This window comes from Girardinichthys multiradiatus, chromosome 22 (genome assembly GCF_021462225.1).
Source record: "Girardinichthys multiradiatus isolate DD_20200921_A chromosome 22, DD_fGirMul_XY1, whole genome shotgun sequence".
In the NCBI taxonomy this organism is placed as follows: Eukaryota; Metazoa; Chordata; class Actinopteri; order Cyprinodontiformes; family Goodeidae; genus Girardinichthys; species Girardinichthys multiradiatus.
In genome coordinates, this window is record NC_061814.1 from 44,757,103 (window position 1) to 44,775,876 (window position 18,774).

General features: G+C 46.0%; 1 protein-coding gene across 1 annotated transcript; it reads left to right on the forward strand.

The window, feature by feature from the left end:
- The first annotated feature begins 5,928 nt into the window (after positions 1–5,928).
- On the forward strand, positions 5,929–18,762 carry LOC124858798 (glutamate dehydrogenase, mitochondrial-like). Its single transcript, XM_047351015.1, has 13 exons — positions 5,929–6,484; positions 9,949–10,029; positions 10,109–10,164; positions 11,700–11,763; positions 13,535–13,629; positions 14,276–14,455; positions 14,826–14,963; positions 15,173–15,310; positions 15,389–15,469; positions 15,547–15,670; positions 15,758–15,849; positions 15,919–15,981; positions 16,910–18,762. Exons 1-13 carry the CDS (start codon positions 6,091–6,093, stop codon positions 17,027–17,029), a joined length of 1,626 nt encoding a protein of 541 aa, XP_047206971.1. The 5' UTR covers positions 5,929–6,090; the 3' UTR covers positions 17,030–18,762.
- The last annotated feature ends 12 nt before the right edge of the window (positions 18,763–18,774 follow it).

Consider the following 18,774-nt stretch of genomic DNA (forward strand, 5'->3'; position numbering starts at 1 on the left):
TTACATTTTTCCCCCTTTTCCATATGGCTCCATCATCTGCAAAAAGTGAACATCCATTTTCTTTTCCAATGTCTGCGAATACATCGTTTATCATTATAGTGAACAATAATGGGCTTATAATACTACCTTGAGGTGTTCCATTGTCTTCGACATATTTTGTTGATATTTCTTGATCTATTTTAACTTGAAGAGTTCAATTTGTTAAAAAGTTTTGAATCCAGTTAAACATTTTCCCAGTAATTTTCATTTTATTTAATTTAATCAATAATCCTTAAACCCACATCATGTTATAAGTTTTCTCTATGTCAAAAAATACAGCTACTACACTTTCTTTATTAACTTGCGCTCTTCTGATTTCATGTTCTAAACATAACGGTCATTAATTAATATTTCTCCCTTTTCTAAAACCACTTTGCACTTTAGTAATGTACCTGTTGCTATTTAAATAATATGTCAATCTATTATTAATCATGTTTTCCATTATTTTGCATATATTTGATGTTAAAGCAGTGGGTCTATAATTTCCTGGTTTAGTTGTTGGTTCGATGATTGATTCCTTTCAGCTCTGAGGCAGCTCCTCCTCCTCCCAGACTTTATTATAAAGCTCTAATATGACGTCTTTAGATGTTTCACTCAGATGTTGTATCATTGTGGATCAGATCTGATCTTTAACAGGTGCTGTTTTCTTTATTTTCCTGAGTACAGAGTTCAGTTCAGCTTTTGTAAACCGTTCATTCATTAAGTTATTTGTTCCTTCATTATTCTGTAGTAAATCTTTGTATTTCAGTTTTGTGGCTTCCCTCCCTTTCCTTCCCTCATTATTAATGTTACTTGAACCATGAATTTTATCAAATGTTTTATATTGTATTTCAGCTTTTTCTTCATCTTTTATTATAGTTGTGTTATCTTCTTTTAATATTGGATATCCATATTCTCTCTTAATACCTTTCATTATTTTAATTGTTTTCCATATTTTATCAATTTTTGTTTCTCTCCCTCCCATATTATAAAAATTCCTCCAATATTCTCTTTTCCTAATAATTTTCCTCACCATTGCTTGTTTTCTTTTATATTCCATTAAGTTCTGAAACATTGGATTTCTTTTAAGCGCTTTAAATGCTTTATTTCTTAACTTTATTACATCTGTACATTCACTTGTCCACCATGGTACCATTCTCTTATCGCACCGTCTTTCTCCTTTCTTTATTGAATTTTCTGCAGCTTCTATAATTGTTTTACAAACACTTTCATTTATATTATCCATTGTCATGTCTATTTAATCCAGTCTGGCTTATTAAAATTCCATTTATTTACTTTTATTTTGATAATTTTAATATTTAATGTTCCTGTTCTGATCTTAATGGGATAATGATCACTACCTATAGTGGTATTTTTATCAATATCCCACTCACATACACCAGCTAATGAATTTGATACCAAAGTTAAATCAATTGTTGACTCTGTTCCTGTTCTTACATTAATTCTTGTACTCCTTCCATCATAAAGACATACTACATTTTTAGTTTCTATCACTTCTTCTATAACTTTTCTGTTTTTATCATTACATTTTCCCCATATTGTGCTATTAGCAATAAAGTCCTTTACAGTCTTATATCTTGTGATCTTCTCCACACTTTGCACACCTCTGCTTTCCTTTGCAAACTGCTGCTATGTGTCCATATCTCTGGCATTTGTAACATCTAAGTGGTGGAGGGATGTACGGTCTTTCTTGGAAGCTCAAGAATCCTATTTTTGGGTTTTCTAGGAAGATTGTTTCCGTAAATTCAATCATCACTGGCAGACTTCCTTCTCTTTCTCCGTTGACAGTTTTCTCTTCAACGAGTTCACATTTGCACCAGTAATGCTTCTTTTCATTTTGTCTAAATCTTCGTCCAGAAGGAAACCAAAAATCACCCCCAGGATTGATTTATTTTCCCCTAAGATCTTTCTCTCTACAACCATTTTTTTGCTAATGCTCTCTACATGTAAAGCCTTCAGTTTTCGTTCTTCATTTTTACAAGTCACTAATAGGTTTCCGTCTCTTAACACTTTCACCATTTCTACATCTCCTATTTTCTTTTTTATTTCTCTAGAAATCACTATCGGGCTCAGGTTATTATGCTCCTCCTCATTCCTTAATTTTAATATTATTTTAAATTCTTCCTTCAGTATTTTCCTTCTAACTTTTCTCTCTTCATCTGAGCTGCTTCCTTCCAACTGACTTTCAAACATCCCTCCTTCCTCCTTTTTCCCACGTCCTCTTCCTCTCCCCCTACCTACCGGTGTCTATCCCTCAAAATCCATATCTTCCCCGTCTCCAGCCTGAACTTCCATCCGAACCATTCACATACCAGTTGATGCCTTATTCCGCCGTTTCCAATATGAAAGCAAGTTTGTCCAGTAAGCAAAAAAAAACCTGGTCCCGAGATCAAACTTCTGTCGTAAGAGAGAGCGAAATCCCTCCAAAAACCGATTGTAGTTCGTTCGACTGGACAAGATGGCGCCGCAGATGGTCGCCTCGGCGTGTTGGTGCGCATTGTTTTGTTTTGTTTTTTGCTTTAAAACGGTCTTCTGTGATGGTACCCGGAACTCTCTCACCAGAGAAGAACTCATGAACATCAGGGCTACTACACCAGAGGAGTTATTTCCAACATTTCTGCCTACTGCTCTGGAATTTTTGGACATTCTGATCAAAGGTGCGCTCACCTTTGTTCACGCGGTGAAACGCCGGAAGAGAGGGAAACGGGCTGGGGTGCTGGTACGTCTTCACCAGCGTGGACTACGAACACCGTTACCTGGAATATTTCTCTCTAACGTGCGCTCACTTCCCAACAAAATGGAGGAACTACAACTGCTGTTGGGGAAAAACAGGGACTTTTATTCATCAGCAGTTTTGTGCTTCACGGAGACGTGGCTGTGTGGATTAATACCAGACTCTGCGATGCAGCTGGCAGGATTCCAGCTCTACAGAGCGGACAGAGACACGGAACTCTCCGGCAAAGCGAAAGGTGGAGGAATCTGTTTTTACCTCAACAGTGGTTGGTGCAACGACGTGACAGTGATTCAGCAGCACTGTTCTCCAGACCTGGAAGCCTTCATCATAAACTGTAAGCCTTTCTATTCCCCCCGTGAGTTCACTTCGTTCATCCTGGTCGGTGTTTACATCCCGCCGCAAGCTAACGTGCAGGTCGCACAGCGCATGCTCGCCGACCAGATACTGAGTGTGGAGCGGACCAACCCGGACTCCTTAGTTATCGTCGTTGGCGACTTTAACAAAGGTAATCTCACCCACGAACTCCCCAAATATAGACAGTTTATAAAATGTCCGACCAGAGAGGACAACATTCTGGATCACTGTTACACCACCATCAGAGACGCTTATCACGCCGTCCCACGTGCTGCACTGGGCCAATCCGACCACATCATGGTCCACCTGATTCCTGCATACAGGCAGAAACTAAAGCTCTGCAAACCTGTTGTGAGGACGACAAGGAAGTGGAGCAGTGAGGCTGTGGAGAATCTCCAGGCGTGTTTAGGCTGTACAGACTGGGATGTGTTCAGGACTACTACCAACAGTCTGGACGAGTACACAGAGGCTGTGACTTCCTACATCAGCTTCTGTGAGGACAGCTGTGTACCATCATGCACCAGGGTGAGTTACAACAACGACAAACCCTGGTTCACAGCTAAACTCAGAAGGTTAAGACTGGATAAGGAAAAGGCCTTCAGGAGTGGGGACAAAGACATATACAGAGAGGCAAAGTACAAGTTTGGCAAGGCAGTGAAAGAGGCCAAACGACTGTACTCTGAGAAGCTCCAAAACCAGTTCTCAGCCAACGACTCTGCGTCTGTCTGGAAAGGGCTCAAGCAAATCACCAACTACAAGCCGAAAGCCCCCCACTCCATCAACGACCGACGCCTCGCCAACAACCTGAACGAGTTCTACTGCCGCTTTGAAAGACAAAGGGACAGTCCTGCAACCATCCCCAACGACGCCCCCCAACAGCTGCAGCCACAATCCACCACCCCCATCTCTCCAACCTCAAGAGGGGCCTTGGCACCTCCAAACCCCACCCTGAAGTTCCCCCCCACCAGCCCCCTACCCACGCCGAGGACGGCTCTTTCCATCCAGGAGAGGGACGTCAACAAACTCTTCAGTAGACAGAACCCCCGGAAAGCTGCTGGTCCGGATTCTGTCTCCCCAGCCAGCCTGAAGCACTGCGCTGATCAGCTGTCTCCAGTCTTCACAGACATTTTTAACACCTCACTGGAGACATGTCATGTGCCAGCCTGCTTCAAGTCCTCCACCATCGTCCCTGTTCCCAAGAAGCCAAGGACCACAGGGCTTAATGACTTCAGACCCGTCACCCTGACCTCTGTGGTGATGAAGTCCTTTGAGCGCCTTGTGCTCTCACACCTAAAAGACATCACCGACCCCCTCCTGGACCCCCTGCAGTTTGCCTACAGAGCCAACAGGTCTGTAGATGATGCAGTCAACCTAGCCCTTCACTTCATCCTCCGGCACCTGGACTCCACAGGAACCTATGCCAGGATCCTGTTTGTGGATTTCAGCTCTGCCTTCAACACCATCGTCCCAGTTCTGCTCCAGGAGAAGCTCTCCCAGCTGAGTGTGCCCGACTCCACCTGTAGGTGGATCACTGACTTCCTGTCTGACAGGAAGCAGCGCGTGAGGCTGGGGAAGCACGTCTCTGACTCCCTGACCATCAGCACCGGTTCCCCCCAAGGCTGTGTTCTCTCTCCTCTGCTCTTCTCCCTGTACACCAACAGCTGCACCTCCAGTCACCAGTCTGTCAAGCTTCTGAAGTTTGTGGACGACACCACCCTGATCGGACTCATCTCTGATGGTGACGAGTCCGCGTACAGATGGGAGGTGGACCATCTGTTGGACTGGTGCGGCCAGAACAACCTTGAACTCAACACTCTAAAGACAGTAGAGATGGTTGTGGACTTCAGGCAGAACCCAGCCCCACCTGCCCCCATCACCCTCTGTGACTCCACAATTGACACTGTGGAATCTTTCCGCTTCCTGGGAACCATCATCTCCCAGGATCTCAAGTGGGAGCCAAACATCAGCTCCCTCATCAAGAAAGCCCAGCAGAGGATGTTCTTCCTGCGGCAGCTGAAGAAATTCAACCTGCCAAAGACTATGATGGTGCACTTCTACACAGCCATCATTGAGTCCATCTTCACCTCCTCCATCACCATCTGGTACGCCGCTGCTACAGCCAAGGATAAGGGCAGGCTGCAGCGTGTCATTCGGTCTGCTGAGAAGGTGATTGGCTGCAGTCTACTGTCGCTCCAGGAACTGTACACCTCCAGGACCCTGAAGCGGGCAGGGAAGATTCTGGCTGATCCCTCCCACCCCGGTCACAGACTCTTTGAGACTCTCCCCTCTGGCAGGAGGCTGCGGTCCATCCGGACCAAAACCTCACGCCACAAGAACAGTTTTTTCCCATCTGCCACCAGCCTGGTTAACAAAGCCCGGAAACCACCCTGACACTCTCCTTTTTTTGCTGACAGGACACCTGTAACCTGTAACTCTATGAGTTACATTAACGCTCAGCTTGGACTCCTGCTTTACTTGCACAATGATCACCTGCACTGTTGTATTGCTCTTGCATCTTATACTGCTCTATATTTACTCTCACTTACTTAAAACTGTGCACATATATTTATATTATATTGTAGATATGTTTGTACTGTTTCATTTGTACTGTATTGCACCGACTACGCCAAAACAAATTCCTTGTATGTCCAAAAACGTACTTGACAATAAAGCTTTTCTGATTCTGACACCCGGAACATTTACTTCCTCAACTACGACTCTAACAGGATGGGCTAAAATCTCAACCACAGCAGCTCCCACGCCACGCCACGCCACGCGACGCGACGCGCCCTTTAAACGGCCTCGTGCCGGCTTCGGTTCAAACGAAGAAGGTCGGCCCGCAGCACGTGGCCGCGCTGTCACAGGAAGGGGTGGCGGGAAGGAGGAGACAGACTTCCAGCTTCGGTCCCTCCATTTCCTGGACTTCCTTCCACTAGCTCGCCCTGCTCCCGAACACCCGCAGAATGTACCGGTACCTCGGAAAACTACTGACCCGGGGAGCGAGCGGTCTCCTGGCGCCTGCCGCTGACTCAGCGCTCCCGGTGTCCGCCTCCCTGGTGCGGCACCGTGGCTACAGCCAGGCCGCGGACCGGGACGACGACCCGAACTTTTTCACCATGGTGGAAGGCTTCTTCGACCGCGGAGCCGCCATCGTGGAGGACAAGCTGGTGGAGGACCTGAAGACCCGGGAGACCCCCGAGCAGAAGAGGAAGAGGGTCCGGGGGATCTTGCGGATCATCAAGCCGTGTAACCACGTCCTGAGCGTCAGCTTCCCGATCCGGAGAGACAGCGGGGAGTGGGAGGTGATAGAGGGATACCGGGCTCAGCACAGTCAGCACAGAACGCCCTGCAAGGGAGGTGAGATCCGAACAGAACCGAATCAGCATGTTACTGTAAAACACACAGTTTATTACCTGATGTCTCACCTGTGAGAGCCTCCAGGTGATCCTCAGGTTCTGATGTTAGAGGATGGAGATTAAAACAACACAAACCACCCTGATTGGTTCAATTTATTATATAAAAAATCTCATTTTACCTTCTTTAATCGGTAATAAATTAAGAAAATATTTCTCCATACTTTATTTTTTTGTTTTATTGTATCTTAAAATGCTTTTTCACACTTTAGTAAAAATGCATAGAAATGATTTTTTTACATCTACTTCCTTCTCATGCTTTTCATACTTAATCTTATTGCGTCTATATGGAGATGGACCCATCAGGCCTTCTGGCCCATTCAGGTTCTAAATGATTCTGATTGGTTTTTATTGTGCTGCCGGTTCTGTGAGGTAGTAGTTCTGAGTCCAACACAAAATGAAGGAATTCATATTTCATCCTCAGGGCTGCATCAAAGCATCTGGGTCCAACTTTTATCTGGTTCTTCTTGAAATCAGAGCATCAAAGTTGATGCTGACGGGTTTATTGGCAGAACACGGTAGAAGTTCTTAGTTTTGTGGGAAATTTCAAATTTAGCAGCATCTGATCAGACCCGATCCGATGTGGGGCTCCTTTGATGGAAGCATCTTGTGTGGTACTGACTGGTTTTACTGAACCGGGTTCTCTGTGTCGGATGCTGACTGTGATCCAACGCTTCATGAGATAAATTCTGGTCACTTCATTGGATGGACGTACTGAGTCTCATCTGAAGCGAACCCCACTGATGTGGTTCTGAAGTTCTGGATCAGTTGGGTAACAGGCTATCTCAGTGGGTTTAAGGACTGGAGTAGACCTGTTTGGTCCAGAATATTTAACCCCTTCAGTACATCTGTTAAACCTGGACCGGGCCTCTGTTAAACCCAGTTTGGGGACCGTGAAGCTTTTATTGTCAAAGAAAAGACTAGAAATCTGTCGGGTTTTCACTGTTTAAATGTTGGACCGGACCTGCTCTGTTCAATAAATGGCTTGGGTCACATCAGAACCAATAAATGATCAGGTTTAACGAACCTGCGTTCAGTGCAGAGAAATGAAACAGAGAAACAGTTTATGCAGAAATATGGAGTTCTGGTCCGATTGGAGAGGTTATGTTGAAGAAGATGTTGGGTTCTGTAAGTTTAGGGCTAGAAAGAAAATCCGTTTGTTTATTTAACTCAGCCCATTTGAGACCAGATCCGGGTCGTTGTGTTTGGGTTCTGTTCTAACTCAGCAGCAGGTTCTGCAGCTGCAGAACTTTAATACGAATAAAACTGTAATTGTTAATTTTTGCTTTAATAAAGTTAAGTTAACCTCCTGGTTTCTATCAGGAGGTTCTGATAGATGAGAACATCTTCTCATACTGGGTGTTCTGAGTCCTGGTTCTGGTTCATGTCGGGGTGCATGCAGGTCCGTGTAACATGCATGTTGGCTCCGTGTTTGTCAGCCGGGTCGGCAGGAATCCCCTCCTCCTCCTCTGCGTCACTCTGGTTCCTGATCTTCACCTGTGGTACTGAGACCTAGGTTCTCCAGAACATGTTCTGAAAATGTCCATATGGTCCTGCTCCTCATTCGGTGTTTGGACTCAGGTGAACCGTTGAGTAAACATCCTCCACCTTAACTCAGGAAACACAGAACCAGCTGTTTGTCTGCATACGGGTCCTGCTGAGCCACCTGGACCAAGCCTGATCCGGGCCAGATCAGGTGGGGCCGGTGGGTCCGTTCATTCTTGTCTGTTCTACAATGAGTGGTGTGTTCTGGTCCTATCAGTTGGAAAGTCAGTCACTGCGTATGATTTGACTGGACCAGTAAGTCTAGCTAGTTCTGGTTCAGGTCAGGTGGATCATTTGAGGTGTTCTTTTAGAACTTCATCAGTTCTAACCTGGTTTGTTCTTTCGCAGTCCAGATTGTTTGGATCAGAACCTGAGATTCAGTCTAACCCGGTTAGTCTGTTCTGGTCCGGATCAGTTGTTCTAGCGTCCAGTGGTTGGTTGCTGACTGGATCACGTCTCAGTTTGGATCCGTTGTTTGTTCCTCTTTAGACCCGTAGGGTCACTGGGTTTGGACCTTGGATCGCTAAGTTTGGACCTGTCTGTCTCGGTTCAGGTGGTACTGGTTGGTTTAGATCGCTGGGTTTGTTTAGGTATGAATCTGTTCCAGTCAGAACCATCTGGATCAGGTTCTGTGTGGACCTGCACAATATGTCCTAAATGTATCATCATCACAGCACCAGTGTGTTAAAATCCAAATGGACTGTTCAGAACCATTTTCATCCTGTTCATTGGAGTCTCAATGATGTACACAGCTGAGTTGGATCACAGAACCAACAGGTTACGGGTCACAGAGGAGAACCATCTGGAGTTCTGTGTTCTGGTGTGGAACTGTCTGGTTCTGTGGGGTTCTGTGGGTTTGTTCCAGTTTGGACCTCTGGGATAATTTACACAGTCAACGTTAGGATGGTTTCAGTTGTTCCAGTTTTTACTGGTTATTCTGGCCCAGTCTTGAACGGGTCTCGGATCAGCTGTTCAGTTCTGGACCCGACTAGTCTGAGCCCCAGAACTGTTTATCTCCAGAAGACTCCTAAATGTTTTAGTTCTGTTGATGAAAATGGTTCTGTCCATTTGAGGTCTTAGTTAGAACTCCTGGCTGCAGCCTAGGTTCTGCTCAGATCTGGTCTAGTTTGTTAGCAGAAACCGGATCCAGGTTATTCTCCTGGGCCTGCGGCGCTCCAAGTGGGCCATTTCCTGCTGGTGGCGGCCTGAGGGATGGGGCCCGGTTCTACCTCCACAACAACAGAACTCAAAGGCTTGAGAAAAATGTAGTTAAACTTTTGAACTAATGGTGATCCGAACATGAATCCAGGTGCTGGTTCTGACAGTCAGAGATGAACTGGACTTAGGAACCTGTGGTCCTACGTTGGTGGCGGAGAAATGCTCTCTGTGTTTTATTCCCATTTCTTTTTGGTTCTGGTTCTTTGCTTTGGGTTTTCGTAGCAGTGTAAACGACAGCCTACTGATACCGAGTTCAGTCAGAACCTGATGGTCCATTTTCTAATCTATAAATTCTGTGTGGTTCTTCTTCTTTCCTTTAACACGTTAATATGGAACCAGTTTGAGATTTAATCGGGTTTTAATCTCTATGCGACCATCTCTGGTACAACAACGGTTAAATTCCAGAATTTTTGCATTTATTATGTTCTGGATCTACAACGGGTCTTTAATGGAGCTCAGCAGCATTAATCAGGCCAGAGTTCTGATCCAGATGTTTGAGAGAAGAGTGTTGCTAAAATATTCAGATCGAATGGTCAGAAACCAGAACTTTAGCGGACTCCAAGGATAAATGCAAGGAAGGAGGACCGGTTCAGGACTTTGGACCGACCTGCAGCCTGTTGACCTTCTGGTGTTTGTGTGTTTCAGGTATCCGGTACGGCACCGACGTGTCCGTGGACGAGGTCAAAGCTCTCGCCTCCCTGATGACGTATAAATGTGCCATCGTTGGTCAGTACCTCCACACACACACAGAACCTCAGTGGTTACCTGACTCTAACCAGAACCATGAAACCACCTGCTGTTCCAGATGTTCCGTTTGGTGGAGCCAAAGCTGGAGTAAAGATCAACACCAAGAACTACACGGTAAGCTGCTCCATCTGACCCATCCGCTTCATTAGGTTCTCAGGGTCCAGATTGAAGCGGTGAAACACAGACTGAACAGAATCATACAGGTACCGGCTCATGTTTGGGTCTTTTTAATGAAAAAAAGTAAGTAAAAACGGGTCAAACCCACAACATATCGACAGAATCTTTCTGGAGGAGAGACTGGGAGAACTGTATATCTGGTTCCTGTCTCAGTTCTGGAGCACAAACCAGACCCGAACCAGAACAAATAAACTGTTTCCGTTCAGAGAGGAGGAGGCTGTGGAGATGAAACGGATCTGATAAGAACTTAAAAAGCTGCTACAGAAGAACCAGTTGCTGTTGGATGAGACGATCTCTTCAGAACCAGCCATAAATCCATTCGGGTCCTGAAGTCTCCTCTGCAGCAGAGCAGCATGCTGGCCTTCAGCAGTTCCTGCTGGGAACATCTCCAGGTTCAAAGGAGACCCTGAGGAGGAGGAGGAACCGGACTTGAGGTCCGTAATGGGTCCTGGTCCTTGTCTTTAGCTCAGTGGTACCAGCTGTGATGGTAACAGAAGCAGCTTCTGACTGCTCACTGTTTCGGTTCTGAGAGGAAACCCTGGAGCAACATCTGGCTGAGACGGTTCAGAATCTTCTCTGTCCAGCAGGAGGACCCGTCCCTCCCACACCTCAGAGCCGACCTCTGACCTGAGGAACAACAGTTTAAACCAATAGAAAAATACCAGAAATCATCTGAAACTCAAAATGGGCCGGTTCTGACCGACTCTCTGATGATTTGCTGCAGAGCCAGGAGTCACACGCTGAAAACCCAACCGGATCAACAGTCCTCCTGTGCTGGTCTTCATCAGATCCTTCATCGGCGCTGCTGATGAAGGATCTCCTCAGTCTGTTGGGTTTACAGAGCGACCTTCTAGAACTGGTTCTGATGACCAGAGTTGAACCCAGTCCATAGAGGATGGCTGGGTTCAGACATAACCTGATCTGATGGCAAGGAGCTCAGTGAGAGAGATGCAGCGATCCTACTGGCCTGGAAACGGTTCTTATTCCTGACGGACCGGCGCCAGCAGATGGACAGCATGAATGGACTCAATGAAGCAAGAAGGAAACCTTTCATACGCACAGAACTGACATTAAAAGCTGGAGCAACCGGGCTTTTACTAAAGTCTGTAGAAACCCAGTTAAATCCAATCATCCCAGCAGGTAGTTGTAGTTCAGTCTCTGAAAACAAGAATGTGGATTCAAGAACCGGGCCGTCTACAAACCAGAAGAGTGTTTTGATAAAGTTGGGTCAATGCTTAGTTCTGGCTCAGTTAAACCGGTTTCAGTGTGTTTGGACTGTAATTAATCACATCAAACTGTTTGCAGATTCATCTTTTAGTGAGGTAAAAACACACCCAGCAGGGGGCGCTGCAGGCGCTTTTACAGTTAACTGTATGTATCCGTTCAGGGCGGATTCAGCCGGAACCAGAACCTTCCTCTGAAACTCACGATAATAAGAACAGAGCTAAATATTTGTCTTTGTGTGCTTTCAGGACACTGAGCTGGAGAAGATCACCAGAAGGTTCACCATCGAGCTCGCCAAGAAAGGATTCATCGGTGAGAGAACCGGGCCGGGTCCTCATTAAACCCCGCCCACCTCAGAGGAGGGTTCCACAGGAAATAAAAACAAGAAATAATGATAAACAAACCTGTTCCACATTCACAAGAAGCTCCAGATGAATCCTGGCACCAGGATCCTGGCCTGAAGGAGGACACTCAAACCCAAACCAAACGGATCAGAGCTTCATGCAGCATCACATCACATGTCAGGACTAGGAGGAAAACTGAGCAAGACGAGACACGTTTGTTTGTTCAACCCCATTCTTACAACGTGCTTCACAGGAAGTACCACAGAAAGACGTTGAAGCAACAGAAACCTGAACAAGTCAAACAGATAAAAACAAACTAAAACAGACATTTAATCTTCAGTCTCCTGATCTTCTCCAACGGTTCCTTGGTCAGATCCTTTGGTCCAAAGCTGCAGTAAACCTGTTTCAGTCCTGATCTAAAGGAACCAACGGTTTTTAAACATCTCAGGTTTTCAGGCAGTTTGTTGCAGAGCGGAGGAGCATAGAAACTAAATTCTGATTTGGTTCTGGTTTTAGTAACACTGAGTAAGCAGGTATGTGAAAACCAGAGGGGTCCACATGGTTCCTACCTAACCAGAAACTCTGAGACCATTTGGATCTGTATGGGCCAACAGCAAAACGTATTAATCTGTTCTCTGACAAACCGAGATCCAGTCCAGAGATTATAGAACTGGTTCTGATGTGACCCAAGCCTGTTAGGAGATTAGCTGCAGTTGCCTGGTTGGCCACTAGAGACACTGTTGCAGTGATCTGACCTGCTGATAAAGACAGGAAGCACGTGTTGTGTTTCCTTTAATCTGGTGATGGCAAGCAAACATTTAGATCCGGGTCCAAAACTACACCCGGTTCCTCAGATGCTCTGTAGGCCCGTTAGGTCAAGTGAAGCGCTGAGTTCTATCCTCAGAGTTTTGGGACCAAAAACAATGTTTTCTGTTTTCTCTGCTTTAAGCTGGAGGAGATTCTGACCCATCTACTCACTGGTATTCTGGATTACCTGACTCCCTGACTGCAGTGGGTTTTGGTCTGGTGGTGACATCTAGTGTCATCAGCATGCACTTGGTAGGAGATGTTGCAGTGATCTGTATTCTGAGCTAGGGGGACCATTTAGATGCTAAATAAAGTGGGCTGAAGATGGAGCCCTGAGGAACCCCACAGTTCATATTTTTCTCCCAGATGTTTAATTACCAAATGATTCTGCTTAATAAGATCTAAACCAGTTCAGCACAGAACCCATCATCCCAGGTTGATCATCTGTAGGTTATTTTAACCTGTGTCAGATCGCAGAACTGAGATCCAGTAGTACCCAGACAGAAGTTCTAGATGGTTCCGGAGTAAACTCAGAACTTGAATCATGAACACAGCAGCCAGGATGAGTTCAAACATTTATTCTCAGGCTGTGGAGTAAATGTTCCTCAGTAATCCAGAGTCTGGGACCTTCACTGCTTGATCTACGTTCTGTAGAGCAGCACCATTGTTCTTCCTCACTGCAGAACTACACGCACTGAACACTGGCTCGGTCATACCTGGTTCTGTCCAGCCTGCTATCCTGAAGAACCTGTCGAGAACTGGCTGTGTTCATTGAACATGGAGCATGAGCATCAGGACAGGCATGAGACTGCTGCTGGAGTTCACCTCTGACCTCCAACTGAACCTGTTACTGATTCAACAAACTTCTGTTTGGTTTCTTTGGGTCTGAACTTCTTATTTAATGGTTCTGTTTGGTTTGTGTCCTCCTGCAGGACCCGGCATCGACGTTCCTGCTCCTGACATGAGCACCGGAGAACGGGAGATGTCATGGATCGCTGACACCTTCGCCACCACCACGGGACACTACGTGAGTTTGGGCTCAGCTTGAAGGACCTGCAGACCTTCATAAAGCCCTGATCCAGAACTCACGTTCCTGTTGTTCCTTTAAGCACAGAACTGTAGGAACAGCTGGTCAGATTGGAACCAGGATTGGATCAGACATCAGGCTGTGTTCTGACTGGGTTTCTCTAGAAAAGTGTCCAGAAACATCTAGAGTGATTTAGAGTTTTCAGGAAAGAACAGAACCATAACATTTACTGCAGATTGTTCTGGATCAGCATTATAATTGAACATGAGCTTTTTACATGCAAACAATGGAAATGCTGTTCTTGTCAATAGGGGGCGCTGCTGCACTGCACAGAGGTTAAATGTCAACGCAGCAAAACGAATCAAAGTCCGTTTGATTCAAGGATTCATTTAAAGTTTCCATTATTTCTCTCCTGCCCTGATTAAACCTGAAGGTTGTCTCTGGAGGTCCTGTTAGATGAAAGCTTCACAGACGGACGACTAAAGAGACGCAGAACAACCAGAGATGGTCTAAAGGAGACGGAAAGAGGCAACATTTCAACTCTAAAGACCAAAACCTCAACTAAAACCATAAATGTGGACAGCATAAGAGACTAAACAAGCCTCAGAGAGGGGAACCTTCTGATTCGTCTCCTCTTCATCCTCAGGACATCAACGCTCACGCCTGTGTCACCGGGAAGCCCATCAGCCAGGGAGGGATCCATGGTCGGATCTCCGCCACCGGCCGAGGGGTTTTCCACGGCATCGAGAACTTCATCAATGAGGCGTCCTACATGAGCCAGATCGGGATGTGTCCTGGCTTTAAGGACAAGACCTTCGTCATCCAGGTAAGTCCCCGTCCTCTTCATCACCTGCATGGTAGGAGCACAGTGGATCAGATACATTTCTGAGAGTGTCTTCAGTAGCTTTTCAGTGTCAGCCTCCACCTGAAGGTGTTCCTCAGGGCTCCTGTCTGTCACCAGTTTTTCCTATTTTATAGATCAGCTGTCAGGGTCTTTGTGATCAAACTGAGTTGATGGTGGCGCTGACTGATCGGGTTCTTTTTTAGCAGCCAGTTCTGACCACATAATGCTCATAGAGACATCTACTGCCCCCTGCTGGGTGAAATGAGATCTTTCCTGTCCTCGCCCCCTCCTCCACCCTGTGAGTATGATGACGGATGCATTAGGGTCAACGTGCCCTCTGCTGTGTCTGCAGGGTTTCGGTAATGTGGGTCTTCACAGCATGCGATACCTTCACCGCGCCGGAGCAAAATGCATCGGGATCGCAGAGATGGACGGCAGCATCTGGAACCCCAACGGGATGGACCCCAAAGAGCTGGAGGACCACAAACTGGTCTGTACTGGTCAAACTGGTCTAATGTGTGAACATGTTGCTATAGGATTAAATAGCTTCTGGTTCCCTGCAGGCAGAATAGTGCTACTACAGTTTGGTTTTTAACTGAATCCTCTGATTAGAATCTGCAGTTTTTCTCAGTTCTTGCTCTAAAGCCGCTGGTTCAGAACTCTCTTCGGACTTTAAAGTTCTTTACTTCCGTTCTCCAGGCCAATGGAACCATCGTTGGCTTTCCGGACTCGACTCCGTATGAAGGGAACATCCTGGAAGCTGCCTGTGACATCCTGATCCCTGCCGCCAGCGAGAAGCAGCTGACGAAGAGCAACGCCCACCGGATCAAAGCCAAGGTACCGGGAATTAGAGCGTAGCAGACCAGAAGTGGGTTCTGGGTCATTAAACTGACCCGAAGTTTGTGGTACTGTCAGATCATTGCAGAGGGAGCCAACGGTCCGACCACGCCTGAAGCCGACCGGATCTTCCTGGAGAGGAACATCCTGGTGATCCCGGTCAGTGGGGGGTAAGATGAGTTCTGCAGACAGGTGAGTGGGCTGCAGGTGGTGATGGATCTCGTCTCCTGCTGCAGGACATGTATCTGAACGCCGGTGGTGTCACTGTGTCCTTCTTCGAGTGGCTGAAGAACCTGAACCACGTCAGCTACGGCCGGCTCACCTTTAAATACGAGCGGGACTCCAACTACCACCTGCTGAGTGAGTCGGATACTCCTCTTCCTCTTCCTGCTGCGAACAGAACAACCCGTCGACGGTTCTGTTTCTAACGATCCGGTTTCTCCTCAGTGTCCGTCCAGGAAAGTCTGGAGAGGAAGTTTGGAAAACATGGCGGCTCCATTCCCATCGTTCCCACCTCAGAGTTCCAGGCTGGGATCGCTGTGAGTATTCCCATCCTCTTCCTCCTCTTCATCTTTGTCTGCTGCGGTTAACATGTTCTGTGACGGCAGGGAGCATCTGAGAAGGATATCGTCCACTCGGGTCTGGCCTTCACCATGGAGCGTTCTGCCCGGGTAACACACACACACACACACACACACACACACACACACAGGAAATGGACCTGCTGCACTTTCCTTTACTGAACCCGGAGAATCTTAGTGAGATTTGCTCTGAGATGGTTTGTAGGGTCGTCCTAGCAGATGTGGCGGAACCAGAATCATACCTTAAAGGAGGTACCATTCTGACTCGGGTTGAACCCAACAGAACCAGAACCTTTGTATGCAACCTGTTTTTGGAGCACTGAGACATCTAACCCCTCCCTGTTCTGATGGTTGCACAGATTTTCTTCCCAGAACCTTGTTACATTTGATCATGTCAGAACCAGCCAGACCCACCAAAAGTACTGCAGAACTGCAAAGTGGAAGTTAACTAATATAAAAAAAATCAGAGGCATGTCAAGTTTACATGGGGCCCAAAGTGGAACTGGTAGGGAGGTGACCCGACTCCCTAAACCGGGCCCTGTTAGCTCATTTAATGGAGACCCAGGGTCTGAGCAGCTGGACTGAGTTTCCTCTGTATGGTGGCTGGGCCTTCAGGTACCTCTTAGGGTCCAGACGTGTTCATTTATTATCAGAACCACCCCACAGGAGATGAGAAGCTGGTATCATGACCACAGTGACTTTTATTTTAATGGACCTCAGAGCAGACTGGGAGGTCTGGATCAGGCTTTATGGGTCAGGAGAAGAGCTCCATCATTCTGGAGGAGCTCTGGGCATGTCCTCCTGAGAGGACATTTCAGGCCAGACCCAGAAGCCACTGGGGGGTTTGGTTCTCACTCCTGAACCTGACCCAGGCCATGTGGTAGATGTAGAATCTGCACATGGTTCTTGTCTCAGTAATGATGAAAAGGTTCTGATCCAACATGTTTACATTTTTCACATTTCCTTTAAAATGGTCATAATGTTTACATCAGAAGAGCTTTTATTTACCCGCCCGCAGCAAATCCTGCGAACGGCCAACAGATACAACCTGGGTCTGGACCTGCGGACGGCCGCGTACGTCAACGCCATCGAGAAGATCTTCAAGGTTTACAGCGACTCTGGTCTCATCTTCACATAAGCTCCTGATGTTCCTGCCTGAAGCCTCTCAGCCTCAGAACTTCTGATCCTGCCTTCATCAGAACTCCTGCTGCTTCGCTCCTCCTCCTCTTCCTCACAGCTGATTGGTACCAAGCAGAATCTTCAGAGCAGCCGAAGCTCCTCAGCTGCTGCTTTCTGCACACAGAGGCCTTTAAATGAAACTCCAAGTGAGGCCAAAATCATGTGGACCGGGTCCATCGGAACCAGGTTTCTGTCCTAGAGCAGCTTAGATCACTTCTCCTTTGTTCAAGCAACCGACCTCTGGGAACGCTTTGGGTTCCTGGGAATAGTACCGGTTCCAGATGGTTTCGTTTTCCATGTTCTGATTTATTCTGATGATGATGAACTGAACATGCATCAGAACTTTAAACCTAGTGATTAACCTGCTGAACATGATGAAGAATCTAAAAGCTGCCGGATGAGTTGCAGCTCTGACCCGTTTCCAAAATAAATGGGACGGAAACACAGACTGGTCCTACTGGAGGTCCACATGGTTCTGGTCACATGTTTACATGGAGCCCATTTCAATTTCTGTTGCTTTAATAAACTTCATGTGCCTGAAAAACAGAGACCCGTTTAAAGGGGGTCCGCTGCTTATGGTTCTGATGACGGAGCAAAAACTGATCGTCCATCGGTTCCTTTTATCCTGCAGCTGTGGTGTCACACCTTAGGACCGGTTCTGCTAGGGATAGAAGGTTAAATTACAGCTTCATCTGTATGGTTCTGATTATTATAACAAACATTTTGAGGCTGGAAGTCCAAAAACTCCTAAATGTTCCGTTAAAATCCCAACCAGAATACAGATGATGCCCACTTTGGATCTCCAACAGTTCTCCCTGCAGTCGGGAACATTTTGGACCTTCCTGTCCGTGAAATTGATCATACTACTAACATGTAGACAATATGTTCATGAAAAGCACTTTGACACGTTGATGGAACCAAAGATCAAGCAGAAAAAAGCCCGTTTTCCTACATGTAGAAATCAGAACATTTCATATAAACCAGAACCTGATGTACTAAAATCATCTAAAAACAGGTTCATGTTTGAGGTTTTTACCAAGTTCCAGAACAATGTTAAAAATTATAATGAAAAATGCAAAACTTAAAAACACCAACGATAACTTGCATTCTTAATAGAAATAAATGTATAAAATATTGTTTATTGTAAATAAATAAGTCAGGAAGTAAATGAATGTAAATTATGAAATATAAAATTCCTTTAAAACTGAGTTTCTGTTCATCTAGATTTGATATTTTAGTTCATTTTTTTTTTTTTTGGGTTCATAATTCTGGCAAACATTGTTTTAATTAAAAGATGCTTTAATAATTGAAATAAGACCCGCTGACCTGCTGCTGTTTTTCCAGCAGATAAACTGAACCTTTCAAACAGTTAAAGACAATATTCTGAATGAATTCATCTGCCGTTAATTAAACTATAAAATCCTCCAGTTTCCTACCTTCTGTGGACAGAAAGTGAACAGTTCATTTCTCTGATATGGATTCATTTCCTGATTCTGAACGTTCAGAGTTTCTCTGTAATAATCTATGCAAACACAGGGGGCGCTGCTGCTGTCTGAGGGTCAGAGCGCCCCCTGTCGCCGGCTGGGGGGTATTTTATTTTTGCTTTGATTGAAGCTGCTTTCATTTTGTCTTCAAGTTTTTGGCTTCTTGATCAAACAGGAAGTTAAAGTGAAATAAAGGCCAAAGAAAGTCCCTCCGGTTGTT